This window comes from Copadichromis virginalis, linkage group LG9 (assembly GCF_057382275.1).
Source record: "Copadichromis virginalis isolate Kocher_CV1m ecotype Utaka linkage group LG9, C_Virginalis_male_GT1.1, whole genome shotgun sequence".
NCBI classification, from domain to species: domain Eukaryota; kingdom Metazoa; phylum Chordata; class Actinopteri; order Cichliformes; family Cichlidae; genus Copadichromis; species Copadichromis virginalis.
The window spans coordinates 28990120-29010081 of record NC_140626.1 but is presented as its reverse complement, the minus strand read 5'-3'; the positions used below and the strand labels follow the sequence as shown (position 1 = coordinate 29010081).

The 19962-nt window shown below is 40.6% G+C and overlaps 1 protein-coding gene across 1 annotated transcript in view; it reads left to right on the top strand.

Moving 5' to 3' along the window:
* The window catches only part of LOC146702104 (uncharacterized), a 77700-nt gene that overhangs the window by 41799 nt on the left and 15939 nt on the right, over nucleotides 1–19962 (top strand). The window contains exons 10-15 of the mRNA XM_085468904.1: nucleotides 1611–1712; nucleotides 1969–2045; nucleotides 2364–2508; nucleotides 3791–4028; nucleotides 9954–10038; nucleotides 12497–12587. Of these exons, the coding sequence (XP_085325030.1) occupies nucleotides 1611–1712; nucleotides 1969–2045; nucleotides 2364–2508; nucleotides 3791–4028; nucleotides 9954–10038; nucleotides 12497–12587 (738 nt within the window). The remainder of the gene's footprint in view (nucleotides 1–1610; nucleotides 1713–1968; nucleotides 2046–2363; nucleotides 2509–3790; nucleotides 4029–9953; nucleotides 10039–12496; nucleotides 12588–19962) is intronic.

Here is a 19962-nt window from a genome sequence, read left to right as displayed (position 1 = left end):
TGTCACGTAACAAATGAGGTTGACTGTGAGATCAGTGGAAAACTCGGTCATAAACCAGTTCAGCCTTTCATTTCAAACTAAGAAACTAATGCTGTTGCACACTTTACTGTCTCACTATGTATTTTTTCATGGATGCACCCACCTCCTTAAAAACTAGGTTTTGAATACATGCCTTGTTTTTTTGGGGTTAACTCTGATGGGTGTCTCTCTATTTTCGCAAGTGCACCCAGGTGCTTGCCAGCTCCAATCATGCTGTACAAGTGCATGCATGGATATATTGCTCTGTGTGCTTGTGTCATTGTACACACGCATGTATATGTGTGTGTGTACTAGTGCGCATTTGTGCATCTGTGCACTGGCGTGTGTCACTTAATCTTTTCTTCTTCTTTTTTTCCCCCTTTCTGTTTTATATTTACTACGTCAGGCAACAAATGAATCATCTTTATTACGGAGAAATTTAATTTGGATGAACTTAACTGCTGCCGCCAAGGTCAGACGGGCAGAATGTCATTTTAATCCAATCAACTTTAATCTGTTGGTTATAAAAGAGTTAGGCTGTTGAAGAATGGCTGTATCTCAGGCCCTTTATTACACTGGCTAATGACTTTGATTGTAAGGCGCCTATCAAGAGGTTAGGAGTTCTTATGGAGCTTCACATCCTGCTAATGCGCTACCTCATGTCACTGTTGGGCTTAGCTAACCCTAAAATCACCATTGCCTTTATTCCCTGTTTACGAAGAAATACAGTGTGGAAAACATGAAACAGTTTTAAATGAAAGAAAACATGACTATAAAAGCAGTTTAGAAGTTATAGCGTTTCACATTTGAGGGATAAATGGAGAAGAAAACCATGGACTGGCTCAAATTGTGAGTGTAGTATCTTAATTCTATCTCTACTGGTCAATTTATATTCGACTAGAGAATATTTCACTATAACATAAAGATGGACAGTTGAAGATAAGTAAGATTTCTTCCCTTTCCTATAAAGATGTCTACTTTTGAATTACTTACATAATTTGCCTGTATAAAGGACAGCAGCTAATAGGGTAAGATTGAGGGTAGTGATACATTAAGCAATTTATGAAAAAAAAGCGAGAGCATTACTCCTGGCGATGCTCTCGGGAGTAAAAAACAAAGTGTAACACTTTCACTTTTTTCCAAAGAGATATACATTTGTAATTAAGAGAACAATGCAGATGTTCATGAGCGCGATTGCTCATAGTACTTCCTATGAGCTAGAGTCACGTGCTAAGTTCGAACTTGTTGTTTTACAGTTTGTATAATGTGCTTGAAACACCAAGGTCATGTTTCTCTGTGCAAATCAATACACAAATGAGTGTAACACAAAATAATGTGCTTCCTTAATGGCCCATCAATGCCACTGCCATTTATTAGTAAACCAAAATAAGTGTAATCTGTTGAAATGCAATTCATTCAATTCATTCGCCCTTTTGTGTCTTGACTTGGTGGTTTGTTTCTATTTAAGTTTCTGTTTAGGTGTGTTTTGGGTTATAGAACCGATTAAAATAAGATTTAAACAAGCGGGATGTTCTTAAAAAACATTACTCTTACTCTCTTCACTTACTCTCCCTTTCTCTCGTTACTTATAGAAACTTGCTGTGGAGTGCGACCTGCAGCTCTATCGTCGGAGCCATTCTCATTCTGATGAGGAGTATTTGAGTCTAGGAAGACTCAGACAGCAGCTGCAGAAGGTAATATCCTGCATGGCACTGCTGGGATTATGCATTCTGTGTATTATCATCACAATGAAACATTAAAATATATCTGCCACAGTTATGTTCAGTGATAACAGCTGAGAGATAAGATTTGTTGACATTCCAGTATTCAGAAGTAACGCTGGTAAATGTAAATGTAGGCTTATATTTAAAGTTTGTTTTATATTTACATGGACAAACAGTTTTTGCTACATTCCAGCACTCATTTTTTCTTTGTGTGTGTGTGTTTCAGCGCTGTGCGGCACAGGTTGAACACCTTGCGGTGTGTGAAAACACTATTCTTCAGATGAAGTCAGAGCTAGAGAGACAGTAATAACAGAGTCTATAAAACTCTCATTCTCCTCTGCTGCTCGGTTTCTGTCCTTGTCTCTCCTTTCATGCCCTTCTCATCAGTCTCCACCCCCAACTCGCTCTCATTTTCGCAACAGTCTGCTTACTAAATGGCACACAGTAGATATATTATGTTACTTGGCAAATGTAAAAATCTATTGAAATCTTTTTTTTTTAATTTCAGTAATCATTAATATGCTATCTGGTCTACATATTATTACGCTGTGTTAACTTGGGCAGCACATTTTTTACAGACCGGTTTGCTCAGGCAATTATCTTTTGCTCTCCTTACCTTAGAGTCCAGGAAAAGGTGGGTCTGAAAGCAAGTCTCGCTGCTTCCCAGCAAACTCACCGGAGCAATCAAAAACAGCTGGAACAGGAAGTGATTCGTTCAAAACAGGAAGTGGCATCCTTAGAGCTTGAACTGGCGAACGCCCAAAAGGTATTAAAATAATGCATATCTGCTGACCTGTCCTCTAATTTAGTGAGAGCTATATTAATTTGACCTTTGTCCCGTCTGCTTTTAAATTCAGACGCATCTGCCATTGTCCTTAAATGTTCGCGATGCAGTCATTTCAATCTAAGGACATGTTTGAGTTCCCAAAGAGGAGTATTTCAACCACCTCCACGGGCACCACACACCCACCACTCATGTGATTGTCCTGCGATTGTCTGGCAGAAACAAATTGCCTCGCCATTAATTAAAGCACCAAACGGTGCCAAGGCTGGTGAAATTGACTCCAATTAAGAGCTCAATGGGACACTAAATATTCAAATTACTCAAAGTGGTGACTGTAGCCTGGCAGAACGCCAGCATTCCTGGCAGTCTTGGACACATCATTTGTATGTGTGTGAGTGTGTGAGTGTCTATGTTTGCGCGCGTTTGTGTGTACGCTTGCTTAGCCGTGTATGGGTAGGTGGAAACGGTAATATTTGATTTCGCACGTTAATTTGTGTTTGTCACATATTAGCAAAACACGTGTTACTCTTACCAAAATCATATGCTCGCACACTTACATTTACTCCCACAAACACACACAGCGGCAGGTTCTCTTGCTGTCAGGTCTTGCCCATTCATTCACACAACTTCCCTGTGGAATACCACATAATGAGTCCGTGTCATGTAGGTACACATATCTTGAAGTATACATCTACATTCATCACATGCATAATGCATGTACACATTATTAACTTTTATCATTATGCATATATACATAATTATACAAGAGTCTAATCCTTTACATGAGTGATCAGTCATACATACAAGGGCTGAGTTCAGAGCCATTAACACTAAAAACATTTTTTTTAAGGAAATTGTATTTGACAGTGTATTTTTTGGGTTGCTAAATGTGTGTGTTTTTTACAGAAACACAGAATTTATATTGGTTCATAATGTTTTTCTGTTTTATTATTATTATTATTATTATTATTATATCCACCATCATTTCCACCACCTTCTGTCTTTTCCAGCTTTAGATTAAATGGAAATATATATATCTTTTATCTTCGGTTTTTATTCAGGACCATACAATATGATGCGATACCATTTTGGAAATTCTTTAAATGTAAGCAGCAAGCAAAGCAAATAATAAGTGATTTCTGATGATATATTTAGAGGTCTATTGATGGCAACTGTTACATGGCAACAGCACATTATAAACACAACTGTGCAACATATTTAAACCGAACAGACGCTGGATGTTTCTTTGGCCCGTACGCTGCAGGTACAGGTGACACTCCTCAGGCAGTCAGATGAGGAACTGAAGGAGGCCAGACAAGAGTCTGCAAGAAAGAGCCGAGAGGTGGATGTGGAGAGAAGAAAGGCCCAGATGCTTCAGGAGGCGTTACACAAGGAGCAGCAGAAGCTGCAGAGTGCTATCAGAGAGAATGAGACCCTGAGCACTCTCATCGGAAAGCTGAGGAAAGAGCTGGAGGAGCTGCGCAGCAGTCACCAAGTTACAGGTAGCAATCAGTCCATAAACTGATAAGCTGCCGTTGGTCCTGATCCATGTATGCAGTTAGTCATAAAGTAATAATTTTCCGTCAACCGTATATTCATGTTGATAACATATACATATTTCAGTTAGGACTAATATATTTATAAGAAGAATGCTATTAATATTCAGTATTATGTCACTGTTCAGGGACTTCTCTGCTGTTCGGCGCGCATTCGTGGATGTCTGTAGTCGGAGAGAGCAAGAGCCAGACCCCAACATAAAACAGAGTAGGGTTCAATGACAGTGTTACTGCACGCATTATATGAATCTGTCAGCATAGCATGAAAAGGAAGAGTGGGGATGAAAGTGGGTTGCAATGTGGCATGTAGATAAGAAGAAGCCGTAGGTTCCTAAAGACACTTACACAGTGTGGCCTTTATGAGATTTGCCAGCTAGATGCATTAGTTGAGCCTCCAGCTGTGGGCAAGCATGGAGATCAATTGATCTGACAGGAATATGGCTATGCTTGACTTTGTGGCCTGCCTGAACTAACACTATACTCAGTATCATGTGAAAATTAACCTGTATTTCACCAGTGCTTGATTCAGCATCCACATTTTTTTAACAAGCAAGTCAACATGACCAAAAGCAAAGATTTTATGTCAGTTCACTGCTTGATCCATTCATCACCCTGCCTTTATTATTAGCACTCTATGAACATTTCCCCGCTGCTAAGGTTTTGGACATTATTGGTGATCAGAAGCCCATCACATACCAGAGGAGCTACAGTACGCAGCCTGTCCTGTCTTTTGTTGCAGAACCACCCGCACTGCTGTTAGCTCAATCAGTTAGCTCAAATTAGCCAGCAGTGTGGTGATTTTGTAGCTAGCTGTCTGCACACCATGTTAACTCAGACACACACACACACGCTGTAGGTAGAGGTTTGATTTAATGGTGCACTGCTTTAGCTGTATGGTAATGATCTGGTTTCTGTGTGTGTCTGTACATGTGTGCGTGTGGCCAATGGTGGCCTTTGTAGTAGTGCGTCAGTGTAGGAATGGTGATGGCTGGGTCTCTCTGGGCACAGAAATGTCTCATTAAGAATTAACGTACACATCGACGGTCACGCCAGGCAAACACCTCACATGCGCACGCTTGCAGCCATTTCTTCCAACTCCCACTGCTTTAATTAGCACATACACACTGGCTCTCCAAGGTACAAACACACATACACACACACAATCACCTATTGTCCGCAGAGAGATGAATCTGAGGTCTCTCTCTGTGGCAGACAGTGGCTGGCTTGCTCACTGAACACTGCTCATTAACAAGATAGAGACAGAAGGACAACGCTGTGTAGCCTGGCCTTTGTCTGTGATCAAAACGCATTCCCTCAACTCTACTCTACACACAAAACCACATATTATTCAGCTTTTACCTTCAGCAAATACAATCCAGCAATGCAGAGCCTATTGTAATAACTTAAGAAGAATAAAGATGCATTATTATAACAAAGGGGGCATTGTTTACCTGGATATAGCAGTGGTCTGAATAAACTGGGTGAGGAGTCAGCTTGAGAAATTACTGTCATGAACAAAGGGCCTTTTTATTAACATGAAGCCCTCGTCGAGGTTCTTTCTGTATTATGAAAACATTTCATTGAGTGGTGATGATTTTGTTTGTTGCTTAATAACAGCAGACCTCATCTAAGATGGACTGGACTGTGAACGTGAACAGGTTTGAATGATAAGAAAAATATGGACAGGCAGAAACAGGTATACAATTATGAGTTAACAAGAAAATGTATGCTAGAGGTGACTCTAACCAGAATAATTTAATAAGGAATGCATATTTAAGATGCTTTAAATTACTCTACATAACTTATTAGCCTTTTATAACCCAGTCGTCTGTAAATTGTTATGTAAAATTACAAAATTACTCATCTGGTAAATTAAAAATCAATGAATTATCAACACAGTAGCTGCCAGTATCAGGTTTTCAGAAGTAATAATCATATCAGTCCAAAGTCATTTTTGATGTTGCTATTTAGAGAGTTAACGAGATAAACTGCCATTTTTGGTGTTTTTAACAAAGCATTTTTACCTCTAATGCTGTTGATATGCTTTCTACAGTTTAATATATAAATGTAGTTTGGGAGTAATGGATATTATATAAAGGTCTCTGTGGCCAGACAGAAGGAAAGAAGCAGGAAAAGAGAATGAGTTGGAAACCAGGGAAGTGTCACATGGATTAGATTGAAGTGTCTGAAGGCAGCTGGATTCAATCAGACTGTGTCAGGATAGGATGAAGAGACTGGAAAGAAAGGAGTGATTAAAAAGGATAGAAAAAAGTCCTTAAACTTGGCGTATGGGTGCTTGTGTCAAATTTACTGTCATTCTGTCACTTATGGCTCTCGGAATAGGCTGGGGCGTGTGTGATACATGCGGAAAATTGCACTATTTCGAACATACAGTGCACACGAGCCATTACAGAAAATGCACATAAAGGTGTACCGAAGGGACGATTGTATTCGTAATCTGTTTTCCAGGAAAATCAGATGTGGCGTACTCTTAAGTAGGTGTTTTCATAGCATCTGCTCGTGAAACACGGGCGGGGATGGATCTTTAAAATATTCAAACCCGACTAGTAGAGTCATCTTACATCTTAAATAAGATGTGTTGTAAGGTTGGTTATAATGCAAAATAAATGTGATGCCGTGTGACAACAAATGAAATAACGGCATAAACAAAAACACTATATCCTTATTTCCACACTTCCACCAAAACAGAAATGTGATATTACCACCCCTCTGTGCTGCTGATGTGCATCTGCCTAAAGATGATGAAATCATTATTGCACGTTTGTGCGTGCACTCGTTTGTACGTGTGAATGTGTGTGCGTGCATGTGTGTGTGTGTGTGTGTGTGCGCTGCTGCTATCCAGTCTGGATCCCCGGACACACACGTGCACAGGCCTCTCTCCTCCAATTCACCTCTATTACTAGCTATAATCCCATTTCACACTCTATCGATCCCCAAAACTGTTGTTCACCGGAACCAGCAGCAAACACTGGCATTTCTCCCCATCATTTCACCACTATTGTTCTTTATTACACAAAGAAGCATACCCCCCCCCCCCTTACCCCCCCCCCCCCTCCCTCTTTGTCTCAGAGCAAACTCAGCCCCGCTGAAATATGAATTATAAATGTATGGCTAATAAAAGAGAAGGGGGGGGGGTGAAAAGGAGAGAGAGTTAGAGATAGAGAGAAGTGGTTGGTAGAAACATCAGAGAAAATGACTCCTTTACAAGAGTCTATTGATCAGTTTCTATCAAAGGGGGATGTCAGACATGAGATTACCTGGCAGTTTGAGCATTAGGTGCCGTGTGTTATAGCCCCGGGCCCTTGTACCGCTGCCAGAGGATTGTAAATAAAGCGAAGAGGAGAGAGCAAGAGGGGAGTGTGTTGGGGTGTACGCGTGTGTGTTTGTGTGTGTTAGTCTTTGTCTTTGTGAGTGTTCACTGTTGTGTGCATATGAGGTGTGTTTTTTTTTTTTTTTTTTTTGTGGTCTTCTTGTGGTGTATTTGTGTGCATGACAGTGTGCGGCTGTGTGTCTGCACCTTTTGGCTTATACCCAAAAGCAGTGTTGCAAGCCCATGAAACTTCAGAAAGAGAGAGAAAGAGTCTTGGGAGGCTTTGGGACATCTCTCGGGAGCACCTTAGCCGGCTCCGAATCCCCCAACAAAGCCAAAGGAAGCTCCCATGAAGCCTTATGAAGCTTTTATGAGGGCCAGGCAGGGCCGGGCCTAGCCCCAACCACTGATTCAGGGTTAGCAAGGTTTTCATCCTTCTCATGTTAAAGGTTAGCGGTGAGAGCAGGGTAATCTGACCGCAGATCTGTGATTATAGGCTGATGCTGCATGATGGGCTTTGAAGCTCCTACGAAGGCACTGAGAAGGAGAGATCGGGAGAGAGTTACATTGTGGCCTAATGTCACACCGTAAGTTGTGAAGACAAGAATCAAAGAGCTAAGAAAGAGAAGGACTGAAGATCTTAAATTGTGAACTACGGACACAGCTCATGAAGCCACTCAAAACAGTTTGCTAAGGGCCTCAGACCTCAGGATATGGATCACAGTTCTGCTTTTACTAAGATAAAGAGAGAAGTGTCAAAATCCACACCCCCTCTGCAGATCCTCATTTTATGTGGAAAAAAATAGTCAGTATTTGGTCATCAAGTCTTGCCAAGCTAAATATATACCACATTTAAGTAAGGACTTGTATGTGTTTGGACCAGCTTCCTTTGTGCCCATTTTTTCCCCTCGTATTTCTACAAATTTGTTTTTCACTTAATTTTCAGTGTGTATTTCAGTTTTGTGCGCATCTTTATTTATGCGAGCTCAGGCACAAATAAGAGAGTTTGTGTAAACGGTCAGCGCATGCAGTTAATTGCTCTCTCTGTGGCTTCCCCTGGTGGAAGGTGTCACTGAGGTCACCTGAAAAGCGAATGCCTTGAATATGAATTTGATCCCCATCTCAAGTTTTCACATCTCCACTTTATTGATTATTGAGATTCATAGCAAAACTTTCACCTTGAGGTTCGGTAAAATAGCCAAGGCAGGGCACATGCATGCACATAGATACACAAATAAAAGCGCATCGTTAAATATTTAGCAATTCCAGTTGCAGCTTCAATTTTCCTAGGGCTTTAGTTTAAACAGTTTTGATGCAACAAAACCATAAATTAGTCATAGTTTTATTAAATGTGGATTTTCTTTTCTGTATTGTTTCCTTTATGGTATTGGTTTTGGCTTCCTCCTCTTCAGTCTTTCCCACCACTTCTATCCTAGCATTCTGTGTGGCCTTAAAAAGCTTACAGAAATACACATTTCCTATATTTCTATTTCACACACCCAAATACACACTCAGAAAGTCAAGGTCCGCTCTGTAAATATTCAACAAACACCCGCACTCGCACACACACGTGCACACATAAACACAGACTCAGGAGCGCACACACCTCTTCATATTCAGCGCACAGACCTTCTCAATATTCACTAGCCTTGGTCACCGATGGCTGACAGTTTATGTTATATTCAATGAATACTGAATTTAGTGAAAAGGTTTTAAGAGCTATGAAGAAACATTGACTCACAAAACAGCATACAGAACAAAAAAAAGAGGGGAGTGCGGGGGCAAATCCTAAATTTTAAATTCAAACTGAACAGGGCCTGCAAAGCAAACCTAGCTGAGAAACCTGACTAGTGGTTTATTATGCATCCCTCAATGTGCTAAACTACTAAGTGTAGGACAATGGGGTTTTATTGCATGTAGATGGAAGAGACGGCTGAAAAGGGTATGTGATTGAAGGGCTGCAGTCAGGGGTATGAGCTCAAGTGGCCTGCTCAAGGTAAAGAGTGCCATCTATTGACGAAACCAGGGAGCACCCCTTTTGTCTCTCAACAAAAGGTTGCTTCGCCGACCAACTGTAAGCAGTGCACTGTGTTCGTTCCTCCCTTCCCTCTCCGCCTCTGAAAGGCATTCAGTGCCTCTTCTGTGGCAGAGTTCTTGGTTCGCTTTGAAGGTGACTCGCAGTTCATGTTTTCCCACTCGTGCTGAACTTGACAAGAATCAATAAAGACCTCCGTATGCAGGTTTTGTAAATCATCCAGTTAACGTTTGCCTGCTAGGAGATGTAAAGTGTCGTGCAAGTGTGTAGTCATCTTGGAGAGTTATTTCTTTAATCCAGTTCAAAAAACAAAATCATCTCTGCATCGAGAGCTATCTGAGGCAATTTTATGACTATTCTTTTTGCATTTTTTGTGGTTGTGTGATTATTTGAATAAGGCCCGTTCTCTAATGAATCCCAACTAAGTGTGTCTGAAATGAACTGTTGCTCTTTATCGCACACTTTTCTTCTTCCTCTGTCTCCCCTCTCTCTCTCTCCTGCTCAGTGGAGGAGTTGGCAGCCCGTGCAGAGGAGGTGAGGCGGATGGAGGGGTGTCTGAATGAAGGCAAGCTAGCAGAGGAGAAAATAAGGTAAGAAGCAAAGAGAAGGAAAAAGGGAAAGCGGCTTCCGTTCTCATCCCATTTCCCGCCGTCCCTCGCGTAAGCTCGGTAATCAAAAACATTTCGACTTTTTTACGTGCGACGCACAGTAGGCTTTTTTTTTTTTAACCGAACATGTGTTGAACAGAACAGCCCTGAGCTCTAAATGCATACATTGTTTGAGCCTGCAAAGCAAAATGTTACATTGTTCCTGAACATGTGAACTGCTTTCCCTTTTATCTGCTCCTGGATTAATGCGAGAGAAAATATATACAAACATGTATTGATGGGAGAAGGTGAGCAAGCAGATGTTGGGTCGCAGAGTTCAGAGGTGAGACCTCTGGTTGACCTCTCTGTTTCACCAGAGCTGCGGTGATGACATCAGCAAGCATGTATCACCCAGTCGAGTGTGTGTTTGTGTGTTGCTGTTTGTGCACGCATAGTTGTGGTTGCGGCTTTGGCTTCGACATGACCTCACCGCTACGGTCTCCGTCTCGGGGAGTTTCTTGGTTAAGTTGAGCCATGGAACATTTTGCTCGTCAACTGACAATTTAAAACTCAGTATGGAGACTTTATAGGTTACATTCTGAATTATTACATTTTATTAGATTTTAACCAATTTTAGATGCTGTATGGTAAAACAATCGCTGTGCCTGCATATTATATCCATTTGCAGAATCATGCTGTTTACTGTTAACCGGGTATTATCTAATAACTGCAAAGACATGAAAGGTTTTTAAGCAACAGCACCATGCTAATGGCTTCCATCTGTGCTGTGGGAAATCCCCCTTCTTTCTCCACAGGACGCCTCCTCTCTTTCTTTCCTTCTCTCTCCCACTCTGTTCATCCTATCATATGTTCTCTCTACGGACCGATCTGTCAGACATTTTCTCTTCCTTTTGTTTTGGCTGTACGGCTTTTGCTTCAACTTTTGCTACCAATGAGTTGCTTTATTAGTCTCAGCTTTAAAGTTGCTGAGGAACATTTAGCGAGGGATTCTGAGTGTAGTCGGCTACGATTTCCTTTCATTATACAAACGTATACGGATTTTTATTCTTCATTTTATCGCCTTCTAATCATCTGAGAAGAAAATTAATTAAAATTGCCCAGCTCTTGCTGGTGTGCCTTCATAACTATCAAGGTTTCATATTTCATAATTTTTTTGATCATTACTTTTTCATCATTCACTTCTTACCCAAGGAAAACTGTAGGGTCTAAGGAGAGCACTGGTGGCCTAGAGATATCGCCTTCTTGTTTCTCTCTTATTTTTGTCACCCTTCTGCTATCGGCCATCTCTTAATGCAACAGCTATCCGTGACATTTTTTATAAAGTAATCAAATATAATCTGAAATGACAAAACAAGTTTCCCCAGCCTTTCAAATCTAAAAATTTGATCTTCTATCATTTGGGGTTTGTCTTTCTGAGAGGATAAAACCTATAATCATGTGAAAACACTTTAGGTTTTGGGTCCTTGGGAACTGCTCTAGACAGTGTAAATAATTAAAAATGAAAGATAATTGGCAGATTAAACGATAATGAAAATAATAAGTTGTAGACAGAACAGACAAAAGTGGTAGTAAGTTAAAGTTGCATTTTTTTAGCACTTAATAGACTGATTAATGAACTTAAGTATGAAGTATAAATCACATTTATCACCAGTGTTAGAAAGATTTAGTTGGGTAAATACTGGGCTTTCTATTAAGGTTTTGATATTTTTGGATGAGTCGTTTTAACACAGAAGCCAATAAAAACTAATAGACAGATGCTGACTTTGTGGTCTTTCCCTGCCTAGTCATTCTTTTTTTTAACTGTAAAATCAATAATATGCTAACTTCAGATTATGGTCAAAAAACTTTTGGCCGTAAAAGGCCCGGATGCTTTTACTATTCATAAAGTTGCAATTTCTCATTTTTATATCGGCATATATACATATATATGTGTGTGTGTGTCTGTGTGGAGTGTTGGCGGAGGGGTGTCGAGGCCCGAGAGCGGCCGAAGTGAGGCTGTGGAGGGAGGTTTGTGGAAATGGTAATCATTTGTCGTATTGATTCGGCTGTAGCCAGGGCAGCCGGCACACACAGTCTCGCTCGCATACACGTACACACACACTCGTAGACACTGACTGACTCGCGCACGCACGGACGCACGGTGCGTGGCAGGAATAGACCCCTTCATATTGATCCCCTTCACATTCCCTTAGCTCGGCTGCCACACACACATACTCACACTTCACGGGGCCTGCGTTAAACACTAACGTGGATCGGGATTTTCTGTCTCTGTTTGTTTTTGCGCTAATGGAAATAATGTATTTGTAAAATACATTTGAATAATGAAATCAGTTTAACCAAAAACGAATTACTCACTTAAGCTGTGTTTTTGTTTTGTTTTTCGTTGATAAGCCTCGTCTTAGGATGATACTAAGCTCGGCTGTTTTGTTTTCGCTCGCAGGTCAATGGCTGCGGGGCTGAAGAAGGAGCTGACAGAGGCTGTCCATCAGAAACTCACAGCAGAGAGAGAGAAACAGGATGCATTGGACCAGGTGAAGAAATACGCACCAAACCTCAGTGACGCAGTCTTCCCAAATAATTTCAGGTGTTTGTTTAAAAAGGGCTCGGGGCACAACGCAGGTGAGGTGTTTGCTGAGAAGAAAATGAATTGATACTGTGTGTACATAAATTACAGCTATGCCAGGTTTTACCGCTTCATTATTTAAATGCGATTATCTAACTCTTCTACCAGTCAGCCTATTGATTTTTCTCACTGACCCATCTGGATGAAACATTTAAGCCAGGTGTACTGTACTACATAAACATGAATACTAATACTCATGATCTCCTCTATTCTCCCTTTCCCTTGAAGATCTTCCTTGCTGTTCCTTCTCTCCCTGCAACCCCCCCACCCCTTGCCTTTTTGATGATTAGTGGCATATATCCGGTGCTAGAGCCAGGATTATCTTGTCCAAGAAAGGGAGGGGTATATGCGGGACCTAAACCTAGCAAGGTGATTTGGAGCGTTAATTCCTAGGTGTAATATTCCCTGATATTCCCTAATGTTCTAGCTGGGAGCTGGGGGGAATCTCAAGGGAGAGCAGTTGTCAGAGCTGAGCTGCCGCTGTACAAAGGCAGAATGGATAATTAGGGCCATAGCCAGTGTAGGGAAGTGATGTTCATTTAGATTTGACAAACTCTGAATCCAGCCGTAAGCTTCCCCACACCACGGTGCTCTCTCATGCCTTGATTATGTGTTTTGTTCCCTTTTTTTACCTTCAAGTTTCTTCTTTATGTATTTCATTTTCTCTTTCATGCCTTCTTTTCTTTCCCACTCTTGTTTTTCTGTCCTCTCTCACTCATGTGCTCTGTTGTTTTCTTCTCTTTTCATTTTGTTCCCCTTCACTCACTTTCCTTCACCTTACTCCGTTTTTTTCCTCCACTCTGTCCTTGTGAATAATGCAGTCCACATAACACGGCTCTCCTTTCTTCTGTTTAGTGCACCATGGCTTGACAATTGTGATAGCCCAGGGCCAGTAAGACACCAACTAAGGCCAGCTGATTGGTCAGTCACAAGCCATGTCAGCGCTCGCGAAGAGTTCTTCATCTATTTCACGAGTGTTGAAAACTCTTTCATGTCTGCCTTTGCTGCGTGGCTGGCTCTCTTTTCTCTGTTGTCTGTGATCAAAAATTTTGCATGACATTTGTCAGAGGTATGTCAGACTATTGATTGAAGCAGACGTGCCAATGACTGCTAGTGCAAGAATTATCAAGAAAAAAAAAGGTCTCTTTCTTCTATAATAAAAGTTGCAATATTAAAGGATTTTTTTTTCCTCATGCTGACACGTTTCGGGAAATTCCTCAAAAATATGGAAACATCTTATAAGATAAATAAGTTGTTTTTCTTCTCCCAGTCCCCATGGTTTTAATTTTATCTGCACTTAATCCATCAAGATGAAGTTTTCTTATTCTTATGGAAAAATTTAGCAATTAAATGTTCACAAATAAATACAGTAAATTCCTTTTCTTTCCATCATTAAAAAATACAGTTTCAAAAATAGACTGCTGTCTCACCGTAAGACGGCTCTGGGTTTGAATGCGGCGGCTGGGGCTTTTATGTGCAGGTTGCTGCATGTTCTCCCTGTGCCTGCATGGGTTCTCATCAGGTAGTCCAAAGACATGCATGTTAAGTTAACTGGGCTTCCAAATTAGCCGTAGGAGTGTAAGTGTGTGTCCGTGGTTGTCTGCTTCTCTGTGTAACCCCCTGTGATGTGACTGGCAACCTGTTCAAGGTGTTCTCTTCCTCTCACCCTATGACAGCTGGGAGAAGTTCCAGATCCCTGTGACTAAATTGAATAAGCGGTTAAGAAAATGGATGCATGAATGGAACATTTTAGGGTTTTTTTTTTTGCTCATTGTGATTTATACTAAGCTGAAACATCTAGTGTTTGTTCTGCAAGTCTTGCAAAGTCAAGTTTAGTGTACTACTAAAGGTTTTTCTTCAGTTTACACTCTTGCAGTGGGGGCTGTTCACCAGCTGATAGTGCTGACAGTTCTATTGCCCAGTGCAGGGCCTGTAATCCTGGAGGACCCACACAGGAAACTTTGGGGTTTCAATGATGGAGCTGTTCCAGCGATCATCAGGGGGTATTTGGTGCGTTTAGACAATGATACAGATGAGCTTGGCGAGCTGATTAAGACCATTCTCTGAGGAAAAGCACAGAGTGTTGTGCCATGTACTATTTGGAGCACTGCAGTGAGATGTTGGTGCACATACTTAGTGGACCACAGTGTGACCTTACCTGGCTTCAAGACTTTTCGTGTGGACAGAGACATTAATCTTAGCGGTTAGAAGAAACGTGGAGGGATTGATATGCTACCTAAGAAGGAAAGTTTCTGTGGCTTGGATAGTGAACTGCTAGCTGTTGGAATGCATCCATAATACTTGCCAAGGGAATTCATCAGCGCTGTAATTGCTTGAATCTCATTGGAATCAACACACCGTTTGGATTTTTGGGTTCCTCGATGAGCTTATGCAGAGGTCATCAAAATGACTGTGGCTGTTGTGAATAGCTGTGGATAATTAATGGAAAGTACACCGCTTACTGGATATGCAGCTGAAAACCTTCTCTAGCATCTGTTTCAGCTTCGCTGCCACGGGGACAGCTAGCAATGCACCTTATATGACCGTACCCACGTTGATTTTTGATTTAAGTTCCTTATTTTATCATGTTTACTTTTGATTGATTCCCGTTTTTATCTATACAGTAATTTTTCAAGATACTTTTCTTTGTGATGTTTATTTATTTATTGAGCTAAGCGAGCTTTCATGTTTTAGCTGTTTGTTTAGCTAGGTCCCATTGCCTGGGAATAGAGGCCTCTGAGACCATTATCTAACTCATGTTGTAATCTGTGCCTCAGTTTGCAGTCTTCACACAGATTTTTGGACTAGTTGAACTGTAGGTTACTAAACTGCCTCAAATTGAAGCTTTTGTTTTTGGCATGAAGTACACATTAAACACACAATGAAAGCTGTGAAATGTCAACTCCTTGATTTTACTGTTAAGATTTCTTAAAGTGGACTTACTTGGCTGATCCAATCCCAAACTCCAGTTCCTTTTTTGTTTTTCTTTTATCCCACAACTTTGTGGACACAGGATTGCAAAACTGTGGGCACACTTTACAAGCTAGCCTGACTCTACAGGGCCTCCAAAGAACTGGGCTAGCTGTTTCCCTCTGTTTCCATACTTCATGCTAAGCTGAGCAAACAGGCTATAGCCCTATATTTAATGGATTAATATGAAAGTGTAAGAAATGTTCACATCCAGCTCTTACCCATCGCATCATAGTATTTCATCACAGCCTTTCAAGGAGCAACAGCCATGAGCATCTAATGACTAAGATAGTAAAGCAGACACTGCAAACCCCTATCAGGTGACCTTAATGGACTGACAAGTTAGATGAGTTCAGAATCTTGCCAATATCAATAATGGACTTCCTCTCTGGCCTTTTAGTATTAGGAGAAACAGAGTAGAGCCTTCTGGCATGGAACCTAAAGTCTGCTTTCCGCTTTAGTAACTAAAGTGGTAAAAGTTCATGCAGCCTAAGTAGTATGTGCATGTTTTGGCTTGTGGCTGAAACACATTGCTCAGCTAATAAAAATGCTCCCAATACTACCGGTGTTGTTGTAACTGTAACTGTAATGTTTCAGTAACCTTTGGGTTTAAGTTCAAGATACTGTATGAGCAAGTACAGTGATTACATCTGGTTGTAAATGATTCAGTTAATCACTCTAATACTTTTTTAGTGTATGCATCAAAAAGTATGTATTTGTATATGTTATGCGCTCACTGACCCACCCTTGTTCACAATCCTTTGCATTTTTCCTTTGCATGCTTCGTGTCCTCCATCATTTCAAAAACCAATGAGCTTTTCAGTGAATTTGACTCCAAACTGTGTTTAAACACCTGTGTGATGGCCGTTGTGACTATGACTCCTTCATTAGGTCCCAATCTCGGTTATTGAGCGGCAGAAGATGAATTATCCAATGGTGAAAAAAAATCAAAGGGTTTGAAATGGTAAATGGTACTCTACAGTGGCTTATAGAGGAAATCTATATTACAAATTGCCTTGGTGCACAGAAGCTGAACCTCAGATAGCTCTGTCTTTTTCTCTATGTATGTCTTTGTATGCACAGTGTATACTACGTAGGTGTGCGCGAAAGAGTCTTGTTTGCGTTTTCTGGGTTTGTTTAGTATCTTTTTTCTGGTATCAAGTTAACGATTCGCATGTTAGTCAGTTTTGCACTTCCATGCATGCTGCTCAGGACACACACACACACACACACACACACACACACACGAAGAGATACATGCACACTTTGCTTAGTCCTGTCCCTCTGCATGAGTCCAGTTCAAATACCAATCAGGGTAAAAATAAGGCATGTTTTTGTGATTGATCAGATCATCCCTCTTTCCTTCTCCCTCACATTTACTCAGCCATACACACAACACACACAATCATAGTCATTAGTGTGTTTACCTCAACTTCTTTGAGCATGAAGTTAAAGATTTCAAGCAGTTTTAATGAGAATTTGCAGAGAAGTTTTCAGATAGCAAAGTTTATAAGCATGTTTTCATGTTCTTAAACTTTTTTAGTTGCCCAAATATCTTTACAACTATTGATGTCATCTGTACAAATACAATTAGACAGTAGATTTTAATCACTCTGAGTCAGCGGGGCGCTTGCCTAGTGATTACAGAGAGAAGTCTGGTCCCTTGTTAAAATCCTTGAGAAAAACATAGAACTGCCAAAAAAAAAAAGGGAACAAAGAGTCATCCTGCTACCTCCTGTTACCACCTTTTCCCACAATGAATCATTAGGCAGTATTTAACTGCATACAAATTCTGTTATGAAGTATTTTTTTTTTTGGGGGGGGGGGCGTAAAATACAAAGTTGCATCTGAATGTGTAAAAATACTTTGTAGATTTGTACCAATCAGTGTGTGAATGCACAATATAAATTTAAGTTTCGCAAGGGTGTGTTGAATGTCGCTATAATGTGCAGTTAGGTCCACGTAATATTGGAATTTCCCTAAACATAATCTTTTAATAGTTGTATGACTAAAGTCAGCATGAACTGTATTAACCAATGAGGATGTGTCACAGGGTGAGAGGTGGGCGCAGTCCTTCATAGGGCTAACTCAGAGAGACGGACCACCATTCATGCTCACATTTACACCTACAGCCAATTTATAATTACCAATTAACCTCACAATCATGTCTTTGGAGCGTGGGAGCTGACAGTGCTAAACACTGCATCAACCAAGCTGATATTGCACTGAAAATAAAAGCCACACCAGCTCTGCAACAACATTATTTTGGAGATGAACTTATATGGAAATCGCAGGAAAATGAGTATGAAGAAGGCTTGGAAGCATACAACTTCATCTGTAAAGTGTGGTGGAAGCAGTGTGACACACTGACATACATATCTTCCAGCAGCGCTGGATCACTGCTGTTTATTGATGATGTGACAGAAGACGGAACTGTATAGGGATACACTATCTGCTTGGTTTCAGCTGTACTGGAGCGAAGTTGACTAGATGGCATTTCAAAGGAGAGATGGACAGTGGCCCAAAACACAATCTAAAAGCAACCTGGGAGTTTTTAAAGGTAAAGAACTGGAATAATCTGCATTAGCAGAGTCAGTCATGTGATCTAAATCCAGTTGAGGTACATTTTATAGGATAACTGTAATGAAGGTCTGGGAAGTTTTTCCCCCAAAAGCCATTGTTTTGTCTTTTTATGTCAATCCAGCCATCATTGTCTGCAATATAATATTTTAAAACATATTTAAATTAAGGGTTTTAATTATTAATATATGGTTTTGGTTGATTTATATGTGATTTATACTTCAGTGAGAACAAACAACCCCTGGATTAACACGGAAGAGCTTTATGCAAATGTACAGTTTATAAGGTTGGGAAACCTGCAGTCAGCTGAGACTGAAGAAGTCACTTGGATGAGTGACGAAACGTTTCTCCCACTGAAAACGCTACATCCAGATGAACAGAATCAACTGTCTGGGACTCGACTGCTAGAATTAGGGCCTTATTCATTTCTTTTGCCAATATGTTTTTGTAAATTTGTGGTCCTAACTGCTTAATAGAAATTTTCCATCAAATCATGTCATCCAGTACTCGTGCGTTCTCACCCCAGGGCAACAAATACTGCTATTCTGTTGCTGGCACAGAAATGCGGACAGGTATCTTTGGCAGTGCCTTGACACGTCAGCCATAGCAACACCGGACGGACATGGATAAGTAATGTTTCTCTTTTAAAAAGTCCACATTTGAAGGTCTAGGCACCAAAGACTGGTTGTTTAGATTCATGGCTTCACAAAACACCCATATTTGAAATCCTGGAAATGAGAAAAAATATTTTTTAAAGCAATATGGAAAGATTTTCTCATTTGAGCCAGAAAAAGTCACAATAGGACCACTCAAACTAGTTTCAACTGCGTAACTTTTTGTTTGCAGATTTTTGTAAAAAAAACCAAAACAGCATGTTGTATGTGCAAGCCTGTAAATATCTTTGTGGTTTTTGTTTGCAATCTGGCTAAGTGGATGCAAAACAAACGTGTTGTATTTCAAATTTTAGAGACACTTGAGATGTCGGTTCGCCGTAACGGTTGTAGCTGTTCACTGATCTCACTCATTATACCTGATAGAAGCCCCCAAGCCTGGACTAATTAGCTCAGAACGACCTGCGCTTGATCACCATTTTCACACACAAACATACACACACATGGCGAAATGAGGACAGACAAATGAAGCTCATTTGTTTAGTTGATGAATAAAGAGAAGTTGCCCAATTGTCTGACTGTTAAACCATGGAATGGACTTTGTATTTGCACAGTGTGTGTGCATGTGTGTCCCATCACCATCCCACACAGCTCATTAAGCTACACTGTTGTAATTCATTTGAGAGATGGAAAGGACAGTCAAGCAGGAAAACTAACCATGTTTTTTCCCCTCGCATGTTGTTGCTATAACTTTTCACGTCCTTCTTAGCTGTCACCCAATATCCTTCTTTACCAAAGAAGGCTGTACGTTTGTGTTTCTGTCTCAGTACAAAACCATGAAAAGTTCCTGTACAGACGGGTTCATAGAGGTGACATATGGCAGGAAGAATTTAGTCTCAGACTGGAAGGAAGAGGCGATAAGAAAAAGGTGTATTGAAAGGGTTTTTTTTCTCCTCCTTGCTGTCACCTTTGGTTTTTGTTTTATTGATAATGTGTTGGATTTCTTAAGCTTTTCGTTCAAGCACAAAATAGGCAGACTCACATCAGTCATAGCTCTTTTATTTTATTTCATTTCATGTTTTACTTTATAAACAGTTTGTCACCTTGGTCAAGATTTACAAC